This window comes from Sapajus apella, unplaced genomic scaffold (assembly GCF_009761245.1).
Source record: "Sapajus apella isolate SASKATOON/1434 unplaced genomic scaffold, GSC_monkey_1.0 scaffold43, whole genome shotgun sequence".
Taxonomy (NCBI): domain Eukaryota; kingdom Metazoa; phylum Chordata; class Mammalia; order Primates; family Cebidae; genus Sapajus; species Sapajus apella.
Genome location: NW_022436983.1, coordinates 6367487 through 6395048, shown reverse-complemented (window position 1 = coordinate 6395048; position 27562 = coordinate 6367487). Strand labels below are relative to the sequence as shown.

Genomic DNA, 27562 nt, shown 5'->3' with positions numbered 1-27562 from the left:
CAACCTTCCAAAATATGGAGGCCCCAAGTGAAAAACTGAAAACCACTGATGAGGGTTAACTGACCATTATTTAACAGGCAGGGAATCTGAGAGCCAGTGGTGCGGGGATTGGTGAGGATAGATTGGATAAATAGGCAGACAGACAGACAGACAGGATAAACAGATAGCCAGACAGACAAACAGAGAGATGATAGAAAGCAGATGATAGAGATGAGAGATGATAGACAGACAGACAGATAGATAGATAGACAGACAATAGAAAATATAGAGAGATAGACAGCAGGCCTGATTGTGCCAATTTCACAGATGAAATGACGGAGCTGGAAAGAGGCCAGGCCACCTCCCCTGGTCTCCCAGAGACTTTGGGCCGTTCCACGGCCAGGATGGCGGCAAGGGGATAGAGGAGTATGGATAAGAAGCCCATCAGGGCCCACCCACAGGCTCTAAGCCGCCTCGCATCTGAGTCCCAGCTCCCATTTCCCCTCCTCCCGGTTGGGCTCCCTCCTCTAAGACAGGTAGCGCCTGCAGTTAGGGGTGGCTCATGGGCACGGAGCGCCTGCCATCTCCCAGGGGCAACTGTGCTCGTTAGACCCGCTGTCTGGTCTTCTCATTGACATTCACAGGTGCTCAGAGAGGCAAAGCAGCGTGCCCAAGGCCATCCCAGAAGAGCTGCAATCCTACAATCCCTGCCATCCCCGGGCCTGCCTCCCTTCTCTTGGGGCCCAGAGAGCTTCCCTTCCCCCTCTACACAGACCCAGGACTCCAAGGGCGGAGGAGTCAAACAGGCCCAACCTCAGCAGCCCCTCCCACCATGCAGCCTCCATCCCAGATGGAGAAGCCCACTCTATTGCTCCTCCAGGTCTTGGCTTTGGTCCTCCAGGGAGGAAGGAAAACAACGGGATAATTGTTAAGCACCTACTATGGGCCAGGCCAGATTCCAGGCACTGTATAAAATCCCACTTCCACCCTAAAAAGCAGGTGTGCATGGGCCCATTTCACAGCTCAGGGAGATCGAGTCACTTGTCCAGGGTCCATGGAGAAAGTCAGGGGCAAAGGTGAAAGCAGTGATTCGTTCATTCATTCATTCATTCAACCAACATGCTGAGCACCTAGTGGTGCAGGTGCTCGGTAAACAGCAGCATTGAACAAATCAAATCCCTGCCCAGGGGAAGCTACCGTCTTAGCTGTGAAGACACATGCACATTCAGTAGAGAATTCAAGGTGGTGATAAGAGCTAAGGAAAAGGGTGACGTGAGACGGGGCCAGGGTGACAGGGAGATGGGCTTGGCACACTCAGTGTACGTACGGCCAGGAGGTCAGGGCACCGGGGCTGGAGTAGGTCAGTGAGGGTAAGGATGAAGCAGCAGCAGGGGGATGGGTATGGTGGCTCACGCCTGTGATCCCGGCACTTTGGGAGGCTGAGGCAAGGAGAATCGCTTGAACCTGGGAGGCGGAGGTCGCAGTGAGCCGAGGTCGCACCATTGCACTCCAGCCCGGGCGACAGTGCAAGACTCTGTCTTAAAATAAAAAGCAGCAGCATCTCCTAGGAGCCTGCTTCACACCAGGCATCGTGAAGAGCTGCCCAACATCACAGCCCCTCTGAATCCTCCCATGGCCCCCTCGAGGTCAGTTCTATTGTTATTCCCAAGTTACAGATGAAGAAACTGAACCTCAAAGAGGCCTCCTCACCTCAAGCCCTGCGTTTCCTCCCTGGCCAGGAAGACTGGGTTTCAACCCCCAGGCCCGCCCCTACCCCAAAGGTCCTCCGTGTCTACACTCAGGCGTCCCCTCTGCTGTGGGCAGTAACCAGCTTCTCTGTGCCTCAGTTTCTCTGCCTGTAAAATGACAGTGTGGGCCTGGTTGATGATGTAAGCAAAAGAACCGGGTCTGGGTCCTTAAGGATGGGTGTCGAAGGCTCAGTCCCTCATGACACCTCAGGGGTGCTGTGTGGTGTGTGGCCCACCCACATGAGAGGTGGAGAAACAGCACGAGCTGGGATGTGGGGGCTGGGATGCAGGACAGAGCTGGGCTGGCCCTGGGTCTCTGGGGAGAGTGGAGGGTGGATGGGGGGTTTCCATGCTCAGCTTCTGCTCCTCATCCCCTTTCCCCCAAGGCGGGCAGCCCAAGCACGTGACCTCTGGGAGGAAAGGGTCAGAACTGTCCCCTTTCCTGGGTGTGCTGGACACTCAGCCTTGCAGAAGCGCTTACTTAGGGTAGAGGGTCTATGTGCATATGGAGAGGTGCCTGTCATGCTCAGTGCACCGCCAGGAGGTCAGGGTAGCGGGTCCGGGGGATTTGGGGGTGTCATGGACTTTCTCTGTGCCTCAGCATTGTCACCTGTAAAATGGGAGTCATACTCCAAGGGTTCTTGTGAGGAGCAAAGGTGGGGAGGTCTTCACTTGGGTTCGTCATCTTCCCCCAGATTCCTAGGGGCTCCATGGGGGCGCTGCAAGGGGCATGCACTGGTCCTGGTCAGAGACCCACGTTACGGAACCTGAGAACTGGGCTCTCCTGGCTTTGCTCTTAGCCAAGAACTGGCAAGGCAAGAACACACCCCAGGGCAGCGAACTGTCTGGCTTTAGTGTGTGCTACATGGCCTTACCAAGAGGGAGCCTCCGTTCTGCCTCAAGGACAAGTGTGGGGAAGCTGACCTGGGACTCTTGGGGCTGGGAGTTCACCCCCTTCCTGGCCTGTTCCTCAGGAAGACTTACTTCATCCAGAGACCAAGACAGGCCCCTGCTGTGAGGGCAGGAAGGAGGCCTTGGTGGGGCAGAGGAAGGCAGAGAGTGCAGCAGGCCAGAGGGGACCCTCCTTGACAGGGACCTGGGGCTGGCTCAAAGGGACTTTGCTCAGAGGAACACTGGAAGGGTGATGTGACCCCAAAGCAAAGAGTCTGGGTGGGGGTGGGGGCGCCAAAACCCAGGGGCCAGGGTCTGTGAGCAGCCTGGCCAGAGGACAACATGGCTGTGAGGCCAGGCGTGGTGGCTCATGCCTGTAATCCCAGCACTTTGGGAAGACAAGGAGGGCAGATCATAAGGTCAGGAGTTCGGGACCAGCTTGGCCAACATGGTGAAACCTCATCTCAACTAAAAACACAAAAAATTAGCCGGGCATGGTGGTGTGCACCTGTAATCCCAGCTACTCAGGAGGCTGAGGCAGGAGAATTGTTTGAACCCACGAGGTGGAGGTTGCAGTGAGCTGAGATCACACCACTGCACTCCAGCCCGGGCAACAGAACTAGATTCCACCTCAAAAAAAAAAAAAAAAAAAAAAGAAAGAAAATGAGACCTGCCAAGGGCCAAGCTCCAGGAAGACAGGCTGACCCGACAGTCAGGTTCCATGCTCCCTGTGCGCTGTGCCCTCTCTTCCCTCATTTTACAGACAAGCAGCCCAGAGAGGGGAGTGACTCTTCTAAGAACATGCTGTGAACAGGGGCAGGTGGCTTAGTGACTCTCCCAGGCGAAAGGGTCTCCAGGGTCTTAGGGCAGGTGCCAAAGCTGTGGGGAGGGGCAGAGGTGTCTGCCCAAGGACCCAGGGACCCCCACACAGCGGAAACCGTCTTCAAGCAATACGGAAACCACAGCATTTGCATGGCGGGTCACGGGGCCCCTAGAACATGGTGGGAGGCAGCAGAGGCGTTTGGGTCTCAACCTTGAGGGTTCACAGGAGCCCTGTGGACTGCAGGGTGCAGCTACATCAGGCCAGATCGTCACAGCAACGCAAGAGCCAGGCAGCAGAGGCCTGTCTGCCGTCACGGAGAGGAACGGCATCTGCGTTCAGAAGGACCGACCACATCACAGGCGGGCAGCCCAGGGGTGACACATCCCACTCCCAGCTCTCTGCCTGTGATGTTGCTTTAGAAGTGAGCTGGGGGCAGACAGGAAGACCGGTCTGGTATCCGGTTCTTGAAGCCGGGCTTTGTGCTAAATGCCAGGGTACAAAGACGCCCAGGCATGGTTCCTGCCTGCAAGGAACCCTGAATCTAGTGAGAGAGATGCCCCAACCTCTCCCACTGCAACCCTCCCAGAGGCCTACTGATGTCGCCTGCTCCATCTCCCACAACTCCTCCTCCTCACTGCCCTCCTCACCACCCTCCGCACCACCTGTCGGCTGCAGGCCCCTTAGTCTTGGTCCCCAGCTGTCTGTCCCTTTCAGATGGACCTAAGCCACTTCCTACCATCCAGCCTGGCCCTCCTTAAAAGCTTCCAGCAGCTGCCACCACCTGCACAACCTCCTTAGTCCCCGCCAGCATCTCCCATCTGTATTCATCACCTGGCCTGTGGAAGCCACAACACAGAGCGGCACGTGGCTCCTCCGCCCCCTTCTCTACGCCTATGCTCCTGCTGCTGCCTCTGCCTAAACGTCCTGACCGACATCCCCACCTGGCAGGGCTGACTTCTCAGCTTCTTTCAAGAGTTCCCTCTGCCACCGTTTCAGGGGGATCAGAGTTCCCTCCTGGGGGCTCCCGTGACAACCTCGGTACATCTCTATTCTGCCCAGACCCAACCAGTTTTTGGTTAATTATTGGTTCCTTCGTGCCTCCCCCAACGTTGACACCCTCGTACGAGTGCTGAGCCAGACACGTGTGCCTTGATCCCAGTTCAGCCATTCCCCCGCCTCCGCTTTGTCATCTATAAGATGGGGACAGAAACAGTGCCCCCTTAACAGGGCTTTATGATTCATGAAGTCAGCACGCGTGGCGTGCTTGGTGCCGTGCCCGTGACTGGCAGTGGTAAGAGTTCAGTGTCACCCATGTTTCGGCTACTCATCACCCTACACACAGCCAGCACACGGCCCACAGCTGCCATCTCACAGATGCCAAATTGCTCAACACAAGCAGTTTTCATTTCCAGTTAGTTGAAATGAGCTGCAGCTAGCATAAGAACTGAGCAGGAAATTGACTTACAAAGAGAGGAGGTGGCGTTCTCAGAATGGCAGACGGAGCACCAGTGTTCGGATCTCCACCACCTCATCGGAGGGTGGTGTTTGCCTCCATCTACCTCTCAGGTGTAACCCATTTCACACCTGAAATGAGCAACCAACCCTGCCCAGTCTGCTGCCCAACCCAGCTGGGGTAACCAGCCAGCAGTGACCAGGACCGGGCTGACCCTGTGACTGACCGCCAAAGCTCCAGGGACTCCTAGGGCTGACACTGACCAGAATCAGTCCACTGGGGCCGGATGCAGTGGCTCACGCCTGTAATCCCAGCATTTTGGGAGGCTGATGTGGGTGGATCACCTGAGGTCAGGAGTTCAAGATCAGCCTGGCCAATGTGGCGAAACACCATCTCTACTTAAAACATACAAAAACTTAGCCAAGTGTGGTGGCACACGCCTGTCATCTCAGCCACTTGGGAGGCTGAGGTGGGAGAATCACTTGAACCCGGGAGGCAGAGGTTGCAGGGAGCCGAGATCACGCCACTGCACTTCAGCCTGGGCAACAGAGCGAGACTCCATCTCAAAAGAAAAAACAAAAAAACAAAACAGAAGCGGTCCACGGGGCTCAGGCTGGGTAGAGCTAGAGCCAGAGGGGCCTCATGTTGCAAAAAGTTGTGGAGAAAGCATCCTTCTCTCCTCCTGTGTCCTCACCCTACATCCGTGGTCCAGTCCGAAGGCTGCCTCCTTCTCCCTCCAGCCTCTTGCTCCTTCCTTCCTGTACTCTGCTTCTTCACCAACCCAGAGCTGTCACCTGAACCACGGCGACAGCCTCCTGATGGGCCTCCCTGCCTCCAGTCTCTGCATCTCATCTGTGCTTCACACCAAGGCCACGGTGATCTCTGCCCTGTCATTCTCTTGCTCAAAAACTATAATGGCTCCCCACTGCCTCAACTCCTGATAGGAGGGGTGTGTGGGGGCTCAGAGCACGGACTCTGGAATAAAGATGCTGGCTTGAATCCATACTCCTTTCCCCCTTAGCAGGCAGCCTTGAAGACAGTTGTTTTTAAATAAAGGAGTTCATAGACCTCAGTCTTTTCATCTGCAGAATGGATTAATAAAGGCATATACCTCCTGGGGCCAATGGGAAGATTCAATAACACATGTAAAGTGTTTAGGAAATTCCTCCCAAATTATAGCTGCTACAGTTTTCTCAATGTAATTGTCATTACTGCCTCCATAAACTAGCCCTAAACTTACAGCCTCATGTGCTGCTCTCACTGGCCCCAACTAACCTTTGGCTCCAGCTAGGACAGGACAGTCTAACATTGTCCTCTCTTTCTTTCTTTTTTGTTTTTTTGAGACAGGGTCTCGTTCTGTCACCCAGACTGGAGTGCAGTGGTACAATCTCGCCTCACTGCAACCTCCGCCTCCTGGGTTCAAGCAATTCTTGTGCCTCAGCCTCCCAAGTAACTGGGACTACAGGTGCATGCCACCATGCCTGGCTATTTTTTTTTCTTTAGTAGAGACGGGGTTCCACCATGTTGGCCAGGCTGGTCTCAAACTCCTAACCTCAAGTAATCTGCCCAACTTGGCCTCCCAAAGTACTGGGATTACAGGTGTGAGCCACCGTGCTCGGCCACACCTCCCTCCCCACACCATTCTCCCAGCTGGAGCTGCTTATCCTAAACCCACCTACCCTTCAGGGCTCGGCAGTTAGAAGGTTCCCTGTGTGGGCCTGGAGGAGGGCAGAATCAGGAAGGTGACAAGAAATGACTAGCGCAGTGACCAAAGGACCAAGCCAGGTCAGGAAGGAAGCTGAGCTGTGGGGTGGGTGGGGTGATGTCTAGGGAGAATGGGATACAGGACAGGGGCTTGAGGGAGCCAGAGGGCAGGACAGGAAGGAACAGGATTAGGGGCTTGCGAGGGTCAGGACATGAGAGCAGGAGCTGCAGGTGGGACCACAGGAGCCTGGGGCCTCTGTGAGTTGCAGCCAGAAACTGGGGCTGGGTCAGTGGGAGGCAGGACCAGCAGGGGCATCCAGGGCACTGGTGGGAGTCCCGCTAACTAAGGCAAAGGGCCAGAGCCCTTCCCCAGAGGATCACAATCAAGCCCACAGCTGGGCCACACCTGCACCTTCCGAGCCGGGTGACACGGTCGTGCAATCTGCACTCTACCCCCTGCCTAAAGCCACTTACTCCTGCTGGGGCCAGGAAGGTCCTTGCTCATCTCAAGTGACAGCTGAGGCTTCCAAGGTTCATAGAGGAGAAGGGTACTGGCCAAAATCTCCCGGAAGCAGAGACCCAGGCAGGACGAGGCCTTGGACCCCTGACTCCCAGCACCAGGCCCTGTCCACTCCCACAGCCTCTGGCCTTGTTCCTAAAAGACATTCTCAAAGTCCTCCCACTGACAGCTCGGAAGACGTCCTCCCTCCTCCCTCCTCCCTCCTCCCTCTCCACAGCCTGCCTGCCTCCAAATCCCCTCCCGCTCTGCTCTCCCCGCCCCCGCACTGATGCTCGGAACCTGTGGCCATATCAGCCTCACTAGTGCACAGCCAGGCTCACACTGAAGCGGACGGTGGGCTGCTGTCCGGACAGCAAAGGAGAGCAAACAAATCCCCTGGGGACTTCTGCCCTACCTCCGGTCAGAGTGGCTGGGTCACACCCAAGCCCCAGCTCTGAAGGGACTCACAGAGCAGAGATCTGCAAGGCCTCTCAAGGAGCCAGTGCGCCTGAAAGAGATTCACCCTGCGGCCCTCGAATCAGGTGACACAGTCTGTTTTCCCAGCAGAACATGCCCAGTAGTGTCCGTTACAGAAAGATGGGGGCTGAGAAGCGGCTCTGCAGCCTCCCCACCCAACACCCAACATTTGCTGTGAACTAGCCAGCTAACAGGTCTCCTGAATCCGCAATAGAATCAATAATCTAGCAATCATGAACCTCCAGGGTGACAATGGCCAACAAGAAGACATTCCTTCTTCTGCAAAGAAGAAATGGAGGCCGAGCACAGTGGCTCACGCCTGTAATTCCAGAACTTTTTGAGGTCAAGGTGGTCAGATCACTTGAGGTCAGGAGTACAAGACCAGCCTGCCCAACATGGTGAAACCCCATTTCTACTAAAAACACAAAATGTAGCCGGGTGTGGTGGCGCATGCATGTAATCCCGGTTACTCAGGAGGCTAAGGCTGGAGAATAGCTTGAACCTGGGAGGCAGAGGTTGCAGTGAGCTGGGATTGTGCCACTAACTCTAGCCTGGACAACAGAGCCAGACTCCATCAAAAAGAAGAAGAAAGAAGGAGGAGGAGCAGGAGAAGAAAAGGAAAAAGGAGGAGGAGGGAGGAAGAGGAGGAGGGAGGAGGGAGAGGGAGGAGGGAGGGGGAGGAGGGAGGAGGAGAAGGAGGAGGAGGGAGGGGGAGGGAGGGGGAGGAGGAAGAAGGAGGAGAAGGAGGAAGAAAAAGAGGAGGATAAAAAGAAGGAGGAGGAGCAGAAGGAGGAGGAGGAAAAAAGAAAAAGAAGAGGAGGAGCAGAAGGAGGAGGAGAAGGAGGAGAAGGAGAAGGAGGAGGAAGAGAGAAGAAGAGGAAGAGAAGGAGGAGGAGGAGGAAGAGGAAGAAGAAATGGAGTCTCAGAGACGCAGGGTGGCTTGTCACAGCCCACAGGAAAGAAAGGCTGATAGATACAAGGGCAGGGCTGGAGCCGGGTGATGCACCGCCAACTCTCCCCCTGCTCTCCCCCTGCACACTTGGGGCTCATGCTTGGGGCAGAAGTAAATTCTCTTCCAAACCCGCATCAGAAAACAGACACTTCCACCTCCAGGGCTCACAGCCAAGTACCTCAAACCACAGTGACATCATTGCCACCTGTGACATCACTAACTGCGCGCCACAGTGGAAATAAGTCCCGGAGAGGTGGGCCCTGAGCGTCAGAGCCACAGTCCTGCAGTCAGCTGCTTGGCAGAAGGAATCAAGGCCCAAAGCCCTAGGCCGGGGAGGGGCAGGACTCAGAACCAGGGCACAGCAGCCTGAACCTGTTATGGCGACAAAGGGCTTCTTTGAGGAAAATGCCCTCCCTGCTCAAGGCTTCCTCGAACCTGTCTGTGGGTTCCCAGACAGCAGGCCCTGCAGCGCCTGACCACAGTGAGGACTTTCCCACAGTGTCGGGAAGGGGAAAGGATAGATCTCCTGAACTTGAAAAGGTGCCACCACCTAGGTACCAAGGAGCAGAGAAGCAGGACATCCACAAACCCCAGTTCTGCCTAAGGAGCTCCACCATGTCCTTCATGAAGGCTGAAAGGCAGCCGTGAATTCTTGATGCCCTGGGGCCTGAGTCAGAAAGTCATTCCAGGCAAAGTATGCAAGATTGAGGTCAGCAAGAAGAGAAGCTAGGGAACCAAGATACTGACAGTGGGGAGTCCTGGGCTCTCCTTCCTGGGGACTTCTAGATTCCCCACTCAATCTGTGGCCTTGGTCAAGCACACTCAAAACTGACACTTCCCCAATGTTCTAGAAAAGCATTGGAACCGGTGCTGCTGGGTTTCATAGATAGGATGCTTAGGCCTAGAGGGGGTAAGTAACCCAAGCGAGGTGGCACAGTGAGCCAGCGACAGTGCTCAGATGGGAACTCTGATCTCCCAACACCTGGGCCAGCGCTCCTTGCTTGGAGCCCTGCTGGTTTGGTCACTTGGAGGCAGGGAAAGGGACAGCATGACGTCAGAGGGGCCTCCACAGGACATTCCTTTCTAAGGGTCACAAGTTAACAGCAGCTTCAGCAGCACAGGCTGGAGATGGAGGAGGTTTTAGAGACCTTCCCGTGCCCATTTTGCAAGGTGAAGCCTTGCATACCCTCTCTGTGCTTCACCAAATGTACCCTCCACTCACCCCCAAAACACACAGCACCTGTTACTGTCTAAAAAAAGGTGGTGAAGGGAGGGGAGGAGATTTCCTGACCCCCCAGCCTTTGCCACAATACGGTGACCTAAGACCAGGCTGTCGAGCGGTGGGTAGGAGAGGCCCAGCCAGGGGGCATCGGGGCAGAAACGTAGACAGGAAAAGGCAGGGAGGAGAGAAGCTGCTCTCTCAGATGATGGGCAGCAAAGCCGCTTAGACAGGAACTCTGGGCAACTGCAGGGCTGCCAGCCAAGCTTCTGGGCCCTTGGGCTCAGAGCAGAGAGTCTGACTCCACAGGGGTCTCTGCCTAAGCCTGAGCACAGCCCCATGGCCCAGAGAGCCGGGTCAGACCTGCAAAGCCACCAATGGCTCAAATCGCTGCCAGTGAGCCTAGAAAGCACTTTGAATCCTGGCAGCCAGTATGTGAGGCTAGGATGACTCCCATTTTACAGATAAGAACACAGAGGCTCCCAGGGGCAGAAAGACTGGCCAAGGTCGCAGAGCCAGTGAATGTCAGAGCAACGACTTGAGGCTTATCTGATTCGGAGGCCTGGGCTTGTCCCCAGAGTCACCAGCACTGCTTTCCTGTGCCCAGATGAGGGTCCAGAACTGGCAGTGACAGCATCTCTCCTTCATTCCTGTTCACCCCATGGCACCCCAAAGCCCAGCTTCCCTCCTTACCTGCGTCTGGGCACATCACATGCATTCTGGGGCCCTGAGTCACCACCAGTAGGTGGCCCCATCCCTAACTACACACTTGGGATGTTGGGGGTTGAACAATTTGGGGAGAGGACCCCTAACCTCAGCAGACCCCATTCAATGGGAAGGGGAGCCCAGAAAAAATATCCTAAGAGATGGAGGCAGACAGAACCCCTGCCACCACTCACTTTCCAGACCCTCCTGTCTCCTCATCTGTAAAACAGGGCATTATCAAGGTGAGGGTCAAGTAGTATTTTCTGAATACTTACTACGGGCCAGGCACTGTCCTAGCTAGTGGTTCTTAGCCAGAGGCAATCCCCCCACCCCAAAGGGTACTTAGCAATATCTGGAGATTTTTGTCACCAGGGAGGGTGGCACTACTGCCATTCAGTAAGGAGAGGCCAGGGATGCTGCTAAACGTCCTACAGCTCATGGGACAGTCCCACAACAAAGAATTAAATGTCAAGGGCGCTGAGATTGAAAAATCCTATTCTAGGCAAGGGTCTACTGTGGTGAATGGATCCCTGTCCTCAGGGTACTTATATTCTTGTTGGAAGACACAATAAAAGTGAAAGAAATAGAATAGGTCAAGAGTGTTACACAAGAAAGCAGGTCGGGGAGTGAGAGTGCCTGGCAGGGAGGGGCTACAGGCAGGATGGTCCATTTCAGCAGAAGGAAGTGAGGTAAGGAGACCAAGGGACACCAGTGGGAGGAGCATTGGAGGCGAGGGGAAAGCAAGCGCAAAGGCCCCGGGGCAGGTGTGTGTGCAGCACATCTGAGAACAGAAAAGCACGGCTTGAAAGTGAGAACGGGCCAGGTGCAGTGGCTCATGGTTGTAATTCCAGCACACTGGGAGGCTGAAGTGGATCACTTGAGGATCACTCAAGGATCACTTGGTGCTCGCTTCAGCAACACATACACTAAAATTAGAACAAAGGATCACTTGAGGTCAGGAGTTCAAGACCAGCCTGGGCAACATGGTGAAACCCCATCTCTACAAATTAGTCAGGCATGGTGGTGCACACCTCATAGTCCCAGCTTCTCTAGAGGCTAAGGCAGGAGAATCGTTTGAATCTAAGAGGCAGACGCAGGCTGCAGTCGGCCGAGATCTTGCCACTGCACTCCAGCCTGAGCAACAGAGCAGGACTCTGTCTCAAAAAAAAGTAAGAACTGAGTTAGCATAGAGTCCGTGTAACATACACGCCATGGCTCCGGCAAAACTCCTCCCCTTCCCCTGCACACCAGTCCTGGCTACTCCTCCAGGAAGCATTGCATGGTAAGGGCCATAAAGCGTCACCCAGTCCTGGAGAGGGACAGAGCTACAGGGAACCACTGTGCCAGGTGCCAGGATCACAGAGCCACCTCTGACACAAGAATGCCCGGCAGGTTCTCAGCCTTTCACACCCATGGCCCTGTGACAAGGGCCAGGCAGGGAATACTTGCCATATCAACAGATGAGAACATAGGCTTACTGGCTCAGCCAAGGTCACAGGGGCAATTGGGGCAAAGCCCAGGTCTGTGAGGTCTGTGACGTATTGGCAGTGTAGCTCCCGGAGAGCTGGAGCTGGAGTCATCTCGAGGTCCCCAGAGCCAGGCACTGGGCTGGGCTTGGAGTAGGTGTGTCCATTAACTTTGGGGGAATGAATGAATGAATGGCCCCGCTTCAGGGTGCCTGACCATCCACCCATTGCCCTCTGAAGAGGTGCCTGACCATCAGACCACACCCTCGGTCAACACATAGGCTCCCCACTGGGATTTCAGGCAGAGGGCAAAGAAACAGAGATATGGGGGAAGGAGGGAAGAGCCTCCAGGGACAGCAGGAACCCCAGATCACCCAACTCCTCTCCAATGTCCAGGCTGGAAGCCCCCAACCTCTCCTCTAAGCCAAACTGGCCCCAGACCCTGGGTGATGAGGAGGCAAACAGCTGCCCCTCAGCATCAAGACTTCCGGGGGTAGCTGGGCCAGGCCCAGCAGACAGAGACCCCTCATCCTCCTCCCCAGACAGCCCAAGCCCTGCTCATCCCCATCAGAGGGCACGAAGTGCTCACCTACCGCCAGCTTTACTGGCATTTATTTGTCAAATGAATAAACGACTAAATGAATGAATGATGCTTTCCACACCAGCTGGCAAATATGACTTTTAAATGGGGCAAAAGTGAGTCAGCTGCATCCACAGCCGGCTCAGGTCTCCTGGGGGCTCCCTCTGCAGCTCAGTTGACATCCATCCTGAGAACCCACTGTGTGTGAGGGCCCGGCTGGGAGCAGGACTGCAGATGCGGGCACTGGTGGGGGGCAGTGAGAGGAGACCTGCATTCAAATCCCACCCCAGCTCCCCAGCCCCCCAGCTCTGTGATCCTGGGACATGCCATCACCTCTCTGGGCCTCAGTTTCCACATCTCTAAAGACGAACAGCACCACCCACCTCTTGGGAGTTGTTGCAAGGGAGGTGTCAGCACAATTCTGTGACAAAGTACCAAGCACAGCGTCTGGTGCTTAGTGGGCATTCAGAAATCAGGAGCTATTGCAGTGCTGCTAATGAGAAGGAGCAGGAACCCACAGGCCCGGCCCTCAAGGCACCTTCTATCCATTGAGGGGAATGAAACACAGCTAGAATAAAAAGCAGAATGCAATCTGTCCTCAAAGGGAGCAAAAGGCCCAGGCAGCTGAAAGATCAAATTCAGCTGAGAAAAAGGAAGAGCTTTCCCGGAGAGAATGGAATTTACAGAAGGCCTTGAAGGATATAGGTAAAGAGTGTACCTTGGAGAGGGGGTGGCACGGACAGTGCTTTTTCCACAATGACAGACACAATGACCATCATCGGTTCCACAGGGGCCGGGGAGTACATGTGCAGAGAGGTGGGAGGAAGAATTCAGGTACCTTACTCTGGCCTGGGATCTCCAGGGGAGCTTCTGCCTCGACCACTGGGAGCCGCAGGAGGCTCCCCAGGCAAACAGAGAGGTGCCTCATGCTTGAAAAGGGTCTCTCTGCTGAGGGTCAGTGGGGAGAGGGGGCAGGGCCAGGAGACCAGCTACAAGGCTGCAGCAATAGTCCAGGTGGGGTAGGGGGAGCAGGGAGGAGGAAGGAATCTGAGCTATGGCAGGAGCTGGTCAGGAGGGGAAGGAAGGTGGGGGGAAACCCCTTCCACCTACTCCAGGACTGCAGCCTGGTGTGCCACAGAGCCCTGTGCCTGCCACCCCTCTCCCATCAGGGGGCTCACATGACCCAAGAACTCACCCAAGCAGGCCTGAGCTCAGTGGCAGGAAGACCCCCCTCTGAGGCCAAAGTCAAACTGGGGACCATGGTCATCCCCATTCACCCTTGGCCTAGAGTGGGGACTCTCCTGACCCAAAGGCCACCCAGGACTTCCTCTGGGGCAGTTCCCCAGGACCCACTCCTGACACCCACTGTGGATGAGTCAATTCTAGTCTGACAGCCCCCATCCCCCACCCACAAGAACTGGACTCTTTGGCCTCAGATCAACAAGCCACCTTATGTCACTACAGAAGCCATCAGGGGTGGCTCTGAGGAAGGATGAACACCCACCTCCCTCACAGCCTCGGCACAGGGGCCAAAGGCAGGAGAGGCCCCCTTTGGAGGAAGAGCTTCCTCCATGCCCTTCCATGAAAATACAAGTTCTCTGAGCCCCATGTCCTTCTCTGAAAAATGGGGTTATCTTATTTTACCAAACCATGGAGACAGTCAAAAAATAAGGTTACCCTACGTTACCAAACCAGGAGACAGTCAAAAAAAGGCAGAGTGCACAGTCCCTTGCTGACCCGCTGCTATCGTGGCAGTGATGTTCACATTGAATGGCAGCCCTAGAGTTTCTGCCGTTTCCATTTTCCTGGGGCCCCGGGAGACCTCATTTGCCTTGCTCGATTACCAGCACGGACCTCCCTCGCCTCCCCTGTCCCCAGAGGCCACAGAGAACAGACTCTGCAGTAGCACCCGGACGCATCCGGAGGGGGCGGGCAGGCAGCTCGCCATCCATCTGCGCCCTCAGTGGGCCTGGCACACACCCGGGCCTGCTCTTCAGACACATGACCCTGGTATTTCTAAGAAATCGGAAAACCGTCGCCCAAAGGAGGAGGAAGTCTTCTGAAGAGGGTACCCGGCGTGGGCAGTGGGGCAGCGCCCCGGCACAGCCCCTTCTCCTCCGCGTGGGAGGAAGAGCTGTCGCAGCAGTCGCCGGGGTGAGGGAGGAGGGGTCCCGGGTCCAGCGGGGGTCTGCCCAGGGCCCGCTGCTCAGCCCCAAACGCCCCGGCCTGCGCTCGCGGAGGAACCAGGATGCGCCCCAGTCACTACGCGGACAGGGCTTTAGGGGCCAGAGTTGCTCCCCGAGCGCACGTGTGCTGGGTCCGGGGTCCCTGGCGGGTCTCCAGAGGCGCGCGGTGCGTGTCTGATGCGGATGGGGAGCGGTGACTCGGACCCCCAACCTCCCAGCCCGTGACGGCGCCCCGGGAGAGCGCGGCCCGGGCAACCGAGGGCTGCGCACCAGCCGGGTGGGCAAGTGGGGCGGCTTGTCCCCCCAGGGGCCGCGCGAGTCACCCACCTTGGTGGGCAAGGCGTGTCCCGCGGCCCAGAGCTGCAGTCCGACGGCCAGCGCTGCCCAGACGGCGGCGGGCGCCATGGGTGCGGGGGGTCCGGCTGTCCCCTGCCCTCGCGCCCTCGCAGCCCGGCGCCTTCTCTCCAGGCTCCGCTGCGCTCACCAGCCGGCGACTGAAAGCGAAACCCTGAGCCCCAGCGGGCCAGAGGCCAGGTGGGAGGGGGCGGGGCGGGGCGGGGCAAGCGGCCTTGGGCACGCCTCCTCCCCCAGCTGATGAGCCTCCCACCCGACCACACCAGGACGCCCCATACCTCCACTGTCACTCCCAGCACTCAAGTGACCCCTCTGCCTCCTCCTATCATCCCCTCCTCTTCGAGTCATTATTCCCAGTGCGGGCCAGGAGACCCCAGGCCGTGATCTCCACCTGCCCGGCCTCCACCTGCCCTCCCAGCTCCCACAGGTTCCTTTGTCCCTTGAGGATGAGGCACTAATTTGGAAAAACATCCCCCAAAGCTGACACCCTGCTCTAGTGGGACCAAGATAATTTAGGTCATTCACTCACTTAAATTCTATTTTAAATATATTTAATTCTTTTTTTTTTTTTTTTTAGGCAGAGTTTCACTCTTGTTACCCAGGCTGGAGTGCAATGGCGCGATCTCGGCTCACCGCAACTTCCGCCCCCTAAGTTCAGGCAATTCTCCTGCCTCAGCCTCCTGAGTAGCTGGGATTACAGGCACCACGCCACCATGCCCAGCTAATTTTTTGTATTTTTAGTAGAGACGGGGTTTCACCATGTTGACCAGGATGGTCTCGATCTCTTGACCTTGTAATCCACACGCCTCGGCCTCCCAAAATGCTGGGATTACAGGCGTGAGCCACCGCGCCCGGCTTAATTCTTATTTTTAATTTTTTTAGAGACAGGGTCTCACTCTGTCACCCATAGCTCACTGCAGCCTCGGGCTCCTGGGCTCAAGTGATCCTCCCTCCTCAGCCTTCTGAGTAGCTGGGACTACAGGCTCTGGCCACCCTGCCCGGCTGATTTTTTTTGTATTTTTTTGTAGAGACGGGATTTCGCCATATTGCCCAGGCTGGTTTTGAACTCCTGAGCTCAAGCGCTCTTCCCACCCTCAAGTGGTCTTCCTGCCTCTGGCCTCCCAAAGTGCTGGTATTGCAGGTGTGAGCCACTGCACCCGGCGTGTTTAGACCCTAGATCCAGACCATCTGGGTCTGAAATCTCTGAACTGACCTCATGGGACTATTCCAAACATTTAAAGATATGTAATATACATAATGCAGTCTGTACTTTATATATACTTAAGTAAATATATATAATATAAAATATATATATTATATATCTAAATATTATTTGTATGTATTTTATATATAATAAATATGTATTATATTAAAATGCCTGTTTTATAGAGACACATATGTCCATATATATATATATATATATATATATAAAACAATAGGCTTTTTTTTTTCTTTAGACTCGCTCTGTCGCCCAGGCTGGAGTGCAGTGGTGCAATCTAGGCTCCCTGCAGCCACTGCCTGGTGGGTTCAAGCAATTCTGTCTCAGCCTCCTGAGTAGCTGGGATTACACGCGCCCGCCACCACAACCAGCTAATTTTTGTATTTTTTAGTAGAGATTTCACCATGTTAGCCAGGATGGTCTCAATCTCCTGACTTCATGATCTACACGCCTCGGCCTCCCAAAGTGCTGGGATTACAGGTGTGAGCCACTGTGCCCAGCCAGGCATTTATAAATCTTGGCTGTTGTTACTGCTCTGCATGTGTTCATTTATCCTTCAACATGCACCCAGCCCTCCTCAGAGTGAGGAGATTCTGCACTTCCCTGCTCAAGCCTCCTGTCCAGGCAGTGGGCGGATGGAACAGAGGCTGGGAGAGAATGTCACCTGGGAAGCTGTGGGGCCCTGAGGAGCTGCTGAGGCCAGGGCCAGGAAGGCTGGCTCCCTAGGATTTACACCATGATGGAGCGCCCATTCCACCTGCGACCTGTCCCCCCATCCCCACTTTGAGTGCCAGCTCTAATACAGGACCAGCCCCGTGTGGCCAGAGCACATGCTCCAGCCCTGGTTACGGGGGAGTCCTAGTCCCCAGCACATAGGGAATTTCTAAGGGTTGGGGTGGGCTGGGTGGCAGGAGGTGATTCTGTTCCCTGTTTCCTCACTGCAGGCTGCCTGAAGAGGTACAGGGACCCTTGCTCTGGGCCACCAGCCCCACAGTGGAGGCTGCAGGGATGGTGCTTCTAGGTGCTGAGTGAGAAACTGGGAAATGACTCTTGGGGATGGAAAACCCCACCTCCTGACCAGGAGTCTGGGAAATCACCTGGTTTCCACATGTTTCTATGACATGGGCCACGCTGAAGGTGTGGCTGGTATGACCCACAGCCTTAACTCTGCAGAGAGGGTCAGACGCTGGACAGGCATGCAGAATTCTTCTGGCCCTTACAAGAATTATCTAGGAGCAGCTCTGAGGACTCCTGATCCCTAAGAGAGAGCCGAAGGCAGGAGGGAGATGTCACCTGGTGGAAGCAAGGGACAATAGTTCTCTCTAGTTGTCCCCCACACACCTCAAGCCCAGTGGGTCTAACAGACTCCCCCCGCAGCCAGCTCCCCCTGCCAGTTTCCCCACCCCAGTGATCCCAATGAACGGCACATCACCTCCTGAAGGCAGAGCTCCTCCCAGGCCTAGGTCCTGTCCTGAGAGCAGATTCAAGCTCCAGTTTTTGCAGCACGGCGCTTCTCCCCTGCTCCAGGCCAGCCCAGGCTTGAGGGCAGGGGACTTCTCTCTGAACTCTGCCAAGTGCAGTTCTTGACTCCTAGAGGGTCAGGCCCAGGCGTGAGGGTTTGGGAAGGAAAGGACACAGTGTTCCATGGCAGCCGAAGTTGTCACCCAGCTGGCATTGGGGCCTTGGGGGACAGTTTCCAGCTCATTCTCTCTGGGGTTCTTGTGCAGGTTTCTTGGACACTTTCTTATTGACTCCACTGGCCATGGCTCCCCAGCACCGGAAACACCGGCACCTCCTGCTGGCCACAATTCACCACCTGCCCTTCAGCTCCCGCAGGGTGGAGTCCTCCTGTACAGCAAGCTTCTCCTGCTGAGGCCACCTCCCTTACTAGGAAGTACTTTGGGATGGAGATGGCCAGGCTGGCCTCCTCCCTGGGGTCCATGGTTGCCCTGTCCTTTGCTGCACACCTATAGCAGCCCAGCTCACTCTCCATGCAGCCTGGCTCGCTCCAGCAATGCCAGCTCAGGCCCATCCAGCCACAGGATCCTTTATTGAGCACCTATTGCATACCAGCCCTGGAGTGCTGGGGACTCAGCAGTGGACAAAATAGACAAGAATCTCCCATCTGCGTTACGGTCCTTCAACTCCTGGGATATGAAGTTCCCAGATGGGTTCCTCGCATCCCCTCCTGCTTGTAGCCCAAGATAAGAGGAAGTACCCTCTCCTCTCTAAAGGGCAGCAGGGAGCACTCAGCACAATGGTGACTCCTTCCCCCAAATCCTCTCTCTTAGCTTCTCCAACCCCTCATCTTGTTTAGGCTGGGGGTGCCGATGGCCAGTTCTGGCCAAAGCACTTTGTATCTCCATTGGACCTGCACATGTGGTCCGGGACTTTCTCTTCAAGGTCAGGGACGGATCTTGACACTCATCATATTGTACCTGCCACTGGGGAATCTGGTAAAGCTCAGTGCCAGCAGAGGCAGTGTGGAGGGCCTGGACCCCTTCCTTCTGCCCCATAGCCCAGCCCTGGCTCTACCTCTCACCCATGATGCCCTGGGCCTCCCGATGAGGCGCTGGCCTTTGGGCTCTGTCCCCACATCTGCCTCTCCATGCAGTGGTCAGGCCACGCCCAGGTCTGCAAAGCATCGTGCCCTCATACCACTCTCCTGGCCCAGGAATTCTCAACGCAGAGGTCATTTTGCCCCCTCTCCCATCCCAGCACATTTGGCAATGTCTGGAGACATTTTGGGTGGTCACAGCTGCAGGGCGCAGGGAGAGGTGCTGCTGGGACCTGGTGGGTAGAGGCCAGGGATTCTGCCGAACGCCCCGCAGCGCTCAGAACAGCTCCTCACAGAGAATTCTCCAGCCCAAATTGTCCAGAATGCCAAGGTTGAGAAGCAGCCTAACCCCTAACTCCCCACGGCCTTCAGAACTGAGTTCAGCCTCCTCCACAAGACACTGAAGGCCTCCATGTCCTGGCCCAGCGGCCTGCCCGGCAGATCCCCCCATGACCCTAGCTCCACACGCTAACTTCTTGGGCATCCAGGGCAACCCTGAGCTCCCACCTCCATGCCTTTGTCCAAGCGGGTTCCTCGGCCTGAGGGGTCTTTTCCTCTTTGTTTGCTTGGTGATCACCTACTTCTCCTTCCAGTCACAGCCCCACTCCTTGCTCTTCTGCGAAACCACCCTTGACCACACCCCACCCAGCAAGCCGAGCAGGGTAACATGATATATCTACAGACTGTTAGCAAAACACTCACTCCGGTATTAGTCGCTTACATGGCCCTGGCCTCTCTTAGTAATTATGATACTAGCGGTTATGGAAAGATGTTTTACACACGCTGCCTTGCACCAGGTGAGGAGCAAGCTTTATGGTATGCATATCTGGCTAGTACGGGGTACAGTGGGTTCAGACCGGGTTTGGTGGCATCTCCATGGCCAAGGAGCTCTGAGCACGGCTGCCCCTCACACTGCTGGACTGTGTGATACCCGAGGGTAGGGGACTTGCCTTGTTCCCCTCTATTTCCCTTGATTGAGCCCCTTCTTGTGCATCTCCTGTGTGTTCTGGCCCCGGACATACCTAACAGGAGGAGCCTGATAAAGTTGAAATGAACAAGGACGGAATACAGGACGAACGGTACGCAGGTGATGAAGGGATGAAAACCTGAGTGAATGAATGAATGAGTGAATGAATGAGTACATGGATATCCAGGTCCAGGCTCAGGAGCCCAGTCCAGCCCCATCGCTCCCAGGCCCTACGTGCCCAACCCAGACTCCCAAGTCATGCATCTGGTAGGCTCCCAGCCCCACAGTGCAGAAAAGTCCCCATTTGCTCCTTGTTGACAACACACAGACTTCCAGCAGAGATGGGACTGTGGCCTTCAGGTCCCCAACTCAGGGGTGGCATGTGCTGAATCTGAATTCTTGGCCGGTTGCTCCCTGGAGTCTTTTCTCACTTCCTAGCTCCGTCTACAGCCCTCAGAGGGCCCCCTGCCATCTCCCACCCCAACAGGTTGATGACTGCACTTCTGCAAGTGAGGGTGGAAGAAGGCGGGGCTGCGGCAGGCCACGTGTGCGAGGACACCTAGTCTGTCAACTGACAGTTATCGAACACCTACTGTGTGCCTATACTGACGGTTATTGAACACCTACTGTGTGCCGGGCATTCTAGTGGACCTTTTAGACGAGTGGCTTTTCAGCTTCACCCAGCATAAGAATCATCTGGAAGGCTTGTGAAACATGCCGAGTCCTGGGCCCCACGCCCATGTCTGTTGAGGGCCTGATGATCTGGCTTTTTAATGGACCCCTTGGTGTCTGAGGGGCAACTGTTGAGAAACCATACAGAGGGTTGAGGTGCAGCAGGTGTTGAGTGTGGCTGAGGGCGGTTTGGAAGGCTGAGCTGTGGTTGTGCTGGGGGGAAGGTTTCCACCGCGGAGAGGTCTCCGTGCAATATTCTTTTTGGAGTGAGCGTTCAGAGCTGGCCACAAAACCAACTCCTGACCTGGCCTCGGGGTCCCAGTGGGAATCTGTCTTGCAGGGGTGCTTGGACATTGAGAACCCTGCTCCTTCCCCACCAAGGCTGGCCCACAGCCAGGGCAAGTAGCCTTTCCCTGTCCCTCTGTCCTGCTTATCTCAGCGCCCTGAATGTGCCGGGCCAGCCCCTTGATGACTCATGTCCTAAAATCACGAACAGGAAGCAGCATTTGGTGTTAGCCACAGCCCTAAAACTGCCTGCCTCATCTGGCCCTCCCACCTGCCCTCCTCCCTTCCCTGGGGCCACATCTTGGGCTGAGCTGGCCATACCGTGCTGTGGGCTGCGGGCAGTGGACCGAGAAACACCCGCTCATGTCCCCATCACCTTCCAAAGAAGAGCAGGGCCTGGGGGTGCAGCTCCCCCTCTCTCCCAGCACTCAAAGAGGACCACAGGCAAAGCCTTCAGGCCGCCTCCTCCCCTTGCTTCACCGAAGCCTCCCTGTTCTGAGTGGCCTCTTCCCAGGACTCACCCCCAGAATCAGTCCCAGGCCTTCTGGAGAAGACCCTTGGTTTCTAAACCCAGCAAGCGGGACCAGCTAAGACTCAGGAATCCCCATTCTAGCCCCCTTCCTGTGTGACCTTGAGCCAGTGCCTACCCCTCTTTGGGCTTCGGCATCCTCATCTGTAACATGAGGAGCAGATTTCAGGGGAGGCAGGCTGGTTTCACCCTATATGCCATCTCCACTTGGTGGTGGCTGCCTAGGGCTCTGTGTCGGGGACTCTGAGCCTGGATGTGGGCTCTACAAGAAAGGACTCAGGAGGGAGCAGCCAGGCATGCCTTGGGCAGGAAGGGGCTGGCCTCAGCACAAACAGCTGGCCTTTGCCATCTCTGGATTAGACCTGGTGTCCTTCTTGTCCTGAAGTTGTGTAGAGTGAGGTGCAGATGTGTGGGGTGAGTGCGCCAGATGTGTTCGGTGGGGCGCAGCAGGGTTAGGCTTGATTCCAAACCCCTATCTTTACTGGCACAAGGCAGGTCTTGGCTGACCTATGGGAATGACTGCCCAGGTAGATAGGTGCAGAGTTTGCCCTTTACACAGGGCCTTTGCCTGATGGGAAATTCTCCTGTTCATCCTACCGCAAACCACGCTGCTGTATTTTACACCCAGCGGTAACTCTTTTTTTTTTTTTTGAGACAGGGTCTCACTCTGCCACCCACGGTGGAGTGCAGTGGTGCAATCATAGCACCCTGCAGCCTCGACCTCCCGGGCTCAAATGATCTTCCCGCCTCAGCCTCCTGAGTAGCTGGGACCACAGGCACGTGCCACCATGCCTGGCTAACGGTTGCGTTTTCTATGGAGACAGGGTTTCGCCATGTTACCCAGGCTGGTGGTGATCTCCTAGACTCAAGTGATCCTCCCACTTCTGCCTTCCAAAGTGCTAGGATTACAGGTGTTAGCCCATGCCCAGCCTTTTTATTTTATATTTTATTTTATTTGAGACAGAGTCTTGCTCTGTTGCCCAGGCTGGAGTGCAATGGCGTGATCTCAGGTCACTGCAACCTCCGCCTCCGAGGTTCAAGGGATTTTCCTGCCTCAACCTCCTGAGTAGCTGAGATTACAGGCACACACCACGACATCCAGCTAATTTCTGTATTTTTAGTAGAGACGGGGTTTCATCATGTTGGTCGGGGCGGGTCTTGAACTCCTAATCTCAGGTGATCTGCCTGCCTCAGCCTCCCAAAGTGTTGGGATTACAGGCGTGAGCCACGGTGCCAGGGCATCAATCAGATTTTACAAAAAAAAAAAAAGTAGGCTGCCAGTAAACATTTGTTGAATTATTTTGTGCTTCAAATCCTTTTATTTTATAATTCAAATGGAAGTCCTTCAGACCCGGCCCCAGTGTTAGTGCCCTTGATTCTGCCCCAAAAACAGCAATGCCTCTGGGTTTGTTGGGTTTCTCTCCAGTGAGTTTTCCGCTTCCACGTACCAATGCAGAGTATTTTTCTAGACGCACGGGTCTACATCTACACAAACAGTAGAACGCCAGGTGACCCGCCCCGCGCCTTGCTTTTTTCCCCTCGGCTGTGTTTCTGAGAACTTTCCATATTGATGAGTTGATCTGCTTATTGTTTCTACCTGCTGCTGCCAGGTGCTGCGCCCATGCCTGCCTCACACCTGCTGCCCGCTGCGCTGGAATGGGCCTTTGGGGTGTTTGTACTCTGGCTCCGCTGCACACACAGATGTGCATTCCTGCATCTGTCTCCTGAGGCCCAAGGTGAACGTCTCTCAAGGTCATAAACCTGGAAAGTAAAACTGCTGGGCAGCGGCAGGCCGTGGGTTTGCTTGCTTTCATTTTCACCGGGCCCTGCCAAATTCTTCTCCCAGGAGGCTGAGCCCCTGGACACTCTTGCCAGCAGCCAGCAGTGTGTGATTCCTGGTGCCGGCATCAGCATCTGCAGCGGAGCAGGGTGTTTGCTCTTGTGAGTGGGTTTCCCTTTACAGCCCTTTGTATTTTCAAAGGGCTTTCAATACTCCCATCTCCTTTCAGCCTCACCCTGGCCCTACCAAGCGAGTATTACCCTCTCCAGGATCCTGGTCTCTCTACCTCTAACTTCCAACCCGTAACGCCTCCAAACCCACTCTCTGTCCCCCTTTTCCCACCTCCACTTTGAAAACCCCCACCCCTCCAAAGCCTCCCCATCTCACTGGTCTCTCCAAGGAGCAGCTGGACCACAAATCTCTAGACAAAGACTCAAAGACAAGGAACAGCTGCCTTCCCCCCACATATTCTACAAACTCTGGCCTCAGTTTCCCCGCTGCCCCGAGTTCCCCTCTTTTCCTCCATCTTTTCACAAGCAAGGCCACTCTGGCCTGGGGAGGAACGTGACTGCCCTCATGTAGTCCCTCCTCTTCCCCGCCTTCCTCGTTTTTGTCAATAATCCCTCGGTATTTCAAAATTTTGTGGTGTGTCTGAATGGAATCTTTTTTTTTTTTTTTTTTTTTGCGTAACTCCTCTCATATTTTGGACCTCAGGTACGGAGGGCTGAATCATACTGCGCAGATCTTGCTGTACAAGGTTCCTCTCTGGCTTGACTTTTTTCCTCAATCCCTGTTCCCATCCTCCTCCACGCCTCTCCAACAATTGATGCGTCCTTATAAAACACGGGGTGGTGGTGTTTGCAAATGTTTGAATTTCTCTGGTGTGGGACTGCTGGATCGGGGAGCGTTTGTGTACCTAGTTCACTATCACTGCCGGAAATTTCTCCAGGACTGAGTTCTTGATGTAGAAGCTGGTTTTTCAAAAAGGAAGAAAGAAAAGACATTTCTCCAAGATGACCACCCCAGTGATGCCTCCACTAGGAGGACTACAGAGTTTCTATCACTCTCTGCCCACAAGCTCGCCCTTAGCCAGTGCTGCCGATGTGATGGGTATAAGGTAGAAGCCACGTTATTTCATTCGCATTTCTCTGAATATCCGTGGGTTTGAGCACCTCTTCATTACTTGTTAGTCATTTGGGTTTCCCCTTCTGTGAACTGCCTATTCACATCCTTTGACCATATTTCTACTATTTCCTGTCTTTTTCTTGTAGCTTTGCAATAATTCTCTGCATACTCTAGTTATCAATCCCTTGTCATTTTTAGCTATCACAAATACTTCCTCTGCTCTGTCGCCTATCTGGTATTCTTGTTTATGGTATCCTTTATTGTTGGCAAAAACTCCTTAATTTTAATGCAGTGGAATCCATCAGTGTTTTGCCATTTGAATCACATTTGATTTCCCTGCTTCTGGGTAATGAAAGATAATAAATTGGGAAGCTGACGCGGGTGGATCACGTGGTCAAGAGATCGAGACCAGCCTGGCCAACGTGGTGAAACCCCCATCTTTACCAAAAATACAAAAATTAGCTGGGCTTGGTGGCACATGCCTGTAATCCCAGCTACTCTGGAGGCTGAGGCAGAAGAATCGCTTGAACCCAGGAGGCGGAGGTCGCAGTGAGCTGAGATTGCACCACTGTACTCCAGCCTGGCAACAGAGCGAGACTCCATCTCAAAAAAAAAAAAAGTAGAAAATAAAATAAAATACAGAAAAGTCTCTTCATTACCTGTAGGTAGGGCTATGCATAGGTTCATTAACTTTGTAATTTTCCATCTCACGCCTTTGTCTTTAATGCACTGGGACTGCATATGGAGTATGAAGTCTGGAGACCAACCTTTATTTCCCTCATAAAGTAAGTGAGTTTCCCCTAAACTATCAGCCAAATAGTCTGTCCCTTCATTCTTTTGTGTTTTTTTTTTTTGAGATGGAGTCTCACTCTTGTCGCCCAGGCTGGAGTGCAGTGGCATAGTCTCAGCTCACTGCAACCTCAGCCTCCTGGGTTCAAATGATTCTCCTGCCTCAGCCTCCTGAGTAGCTGGGATTACAGGTGACTGCCACCACACCTCGCTAATTTTTCTTGTAGTAGAGTTGGGGTTTCACCATGTTGGCCAGGCTAGTCTCGAACTCCTGACCTCAGGTGATCCGCCCACCTCAGCATCCCAAAGTGCTGGGATTACAGGCGTGAGCCACCATGCCCAGCCATTTCTTTATTCTTTATCATAAATACCTGGGTCTGTCACTGAAGAGTCTATTCTTTTTTTTTATTTTTATTTTTTGAGATGGGATCTTACTCTGTCACCCAGGCTGGAGTGCAGTGGCATAATCACAACTCACTGCAACCTCTGCCTCCTAAGTCAAGCCATCCTCCCACTTCAGCCTCCGAGTAGCTGGGGCCATAGGCACACGCCACCATGTCCAGCTAATTTTTGTATCTTTCATAGAGATAGGGTCTCACTGTGTTGCCCAGGCTGGTCTTGAACTCCTAGGCTCAAGCGATATATCCACACTGGCTTCCCAAAATGCTTTACAGGCATGAGCCACCATGAGTGGTCAGTTTTCTATATTTTTTTTCCACTAGCTTTGTAATTTTCCATCTCACATCCAGGTCTACATCACGATTGCATACAGGTTGTAAGGTTTAGGGAGCGACCTTTATTTCTCTCCACAGAATAAGCCAGTCTCTCCTACCCCATCAGCCCAAGAGTCCAACCCTTCATTCTTATTTTTTTTTTTTTTTTTTTGAGACGGAATCTCGCTTAGCCACCCAGGCTTGAGTACAATGGTGCATTCTCGGCTCACTACAACCTCTGCCTCTCAGGTTCAAGAGATTCTCCAGCCTCAGCCTCCCGAGTAGCTGGGATTACAGGCGTGCGCCACCACGTCTGGCCAATTTTTTTGTATTTTTAGTAGAGACAGGTTTTCACCACGTTGAACAGGCTGGTCTTGAACTCCTGACCTCAGGTAATCTGCCCACATTGGCCTCCCAAAGTGCTGGGATTACAGGCGTGAGCCACCACGCCCGGCCTATCCCTTCATTATCGTAAGTACCTGGGTCTATCGCTGAACGATCTATTCTGTTCCATCGGCCTTTTGTTCCTGGGCTAGTTTCACGTGGTTTTGACTATTACAGCTTTAGAGAATGTTTAGTATTTGGTAGAGTGAATTTTCCTTGTTTCCTCTGATTTTTCAAAATGGACTGAATTATATATGGCTTTTTACTGTTCCGCACACATTTTTAAATCCATGTGTCAAGTTCCTCAGACTCCAGCTATGATTTGAGATCTCACTGGGTTGCTAGGTGAATTGGGAAGGGAATTGACGTCTCTGCAACATTAAGTTATCCCGTCCGTGAACATGGCACACTCCTCATCTCTTCAGAGCTTCTCCGTGTCTTTTAGTAGTTTGCACTTTTCTCTGGGTGTTTGGGTGTGGCAGGGTTGAAAGGTGTCAGTGCCCGTCCCTAACTCATCACCTCCCTACCTGAGCCCCCATTTGACATTCTCTCTAACTCTAGGCGAGCCCAGTGGTAGGGCCTAATCATTCTATTTCATAGACCACTTTAAGCAACTCACCCCACTCCACACAGCCAGCAGGGTGCAGACACAGAATACAGGACACATCTCTCTACAGCAGATCTCATTATAGCCAGGCGCTGTGGCTCATGCCTGTAATACCAGCACTTTGGGAGATCAACGTGGGCAGATCACAAGGTCAAGGAGTTCAAGACCAGTCTGGCCAACATAGTGAAACCCCATCTCTACTAAAAATACAAAAAATTAGCCGGGTGTGTTGGTGTGCCTATAATCCCAGCTACTCAGGAGGCTGAAGCAGGAGAATCGCGTGAACCCGGGAGGCAGAGGTTGCAGTGAGTGGAGATCGCACCATTGCAGTCCAGCGTGGGTGACAGGGCGAGACTCTGTCTCAAAAAAAAAAAAAAAATCTCTTTATAATCACTAACGTCCATTTCATGAAGGATCTGCCAGGCCCCGATGCAGTCGTTCCACTTATCACAAAGACATTCCACTTCACAGAGGGAGAACCAGGGGTTCTTCACGTGCTCTGAACACAAGGCTTTCTCCAGGGCTGGGCCTTCGGGAGGGGTGAATTATCAGGAGCCTCTAGCTCCATCCTCCATTGCTCCATCCCCAGCTGTGTACGCCCACCCTGAGGCAGCCAGCCCTAGGTCTGCAGGCAGCCCAGCCAGGCTGCAAAGGCCTCACCTGTCCCATCTCCCTCTGAACTCTCCTAAGGCAAACAGCTTTCCTGAGCCTGTCTTCACCTCACCTTCCCCAGATGCTTCCTCCAAAGGCCTCCCCAGAGGTCTCCCACCTGCACCCCCAGGCAGCTCAGATCCAAACGGTCCCCCACAATGAAACACGCCCTCTTCCCATTCCTGATGCTGAGCCATCTTTCATGGCTCAGCTCCAACCCCACTGCTTCCTTAAAGCCCTCCAGGATC

At 54.3% G+C, this 27562-nt stretch overlaps 1 protein-coding gene across 2 annotated transcripts in view; it reads right to left on the bottom strand.

The window, feature by feature from the left end:
- The window catches only part of TNFRSF1B (TNF receptor superfamily member 1B), a 40235-nt gene extending 25016 nt beyond the window's left edge, over positions 1 to 15219 (bottom strand). For both annotated transcript variants that reach the window (XM_032300437.1, XM_032300438.1), the window contains exon 1: positions 15010 to 15219. In XM_032300437.1, coding sequence (XP_032156328.1) covers positions 15010 to 15087 — 78 coding nt within the window. In that variant the 5' untranslated portion in view covers positions 15088 to 15219. The remainder of the gene's footprint in view (positions 1 to 15009) is intronic.
- Between the last annotated feature and the right edge of the window lie 12343 nt (positions 15220 to 27562).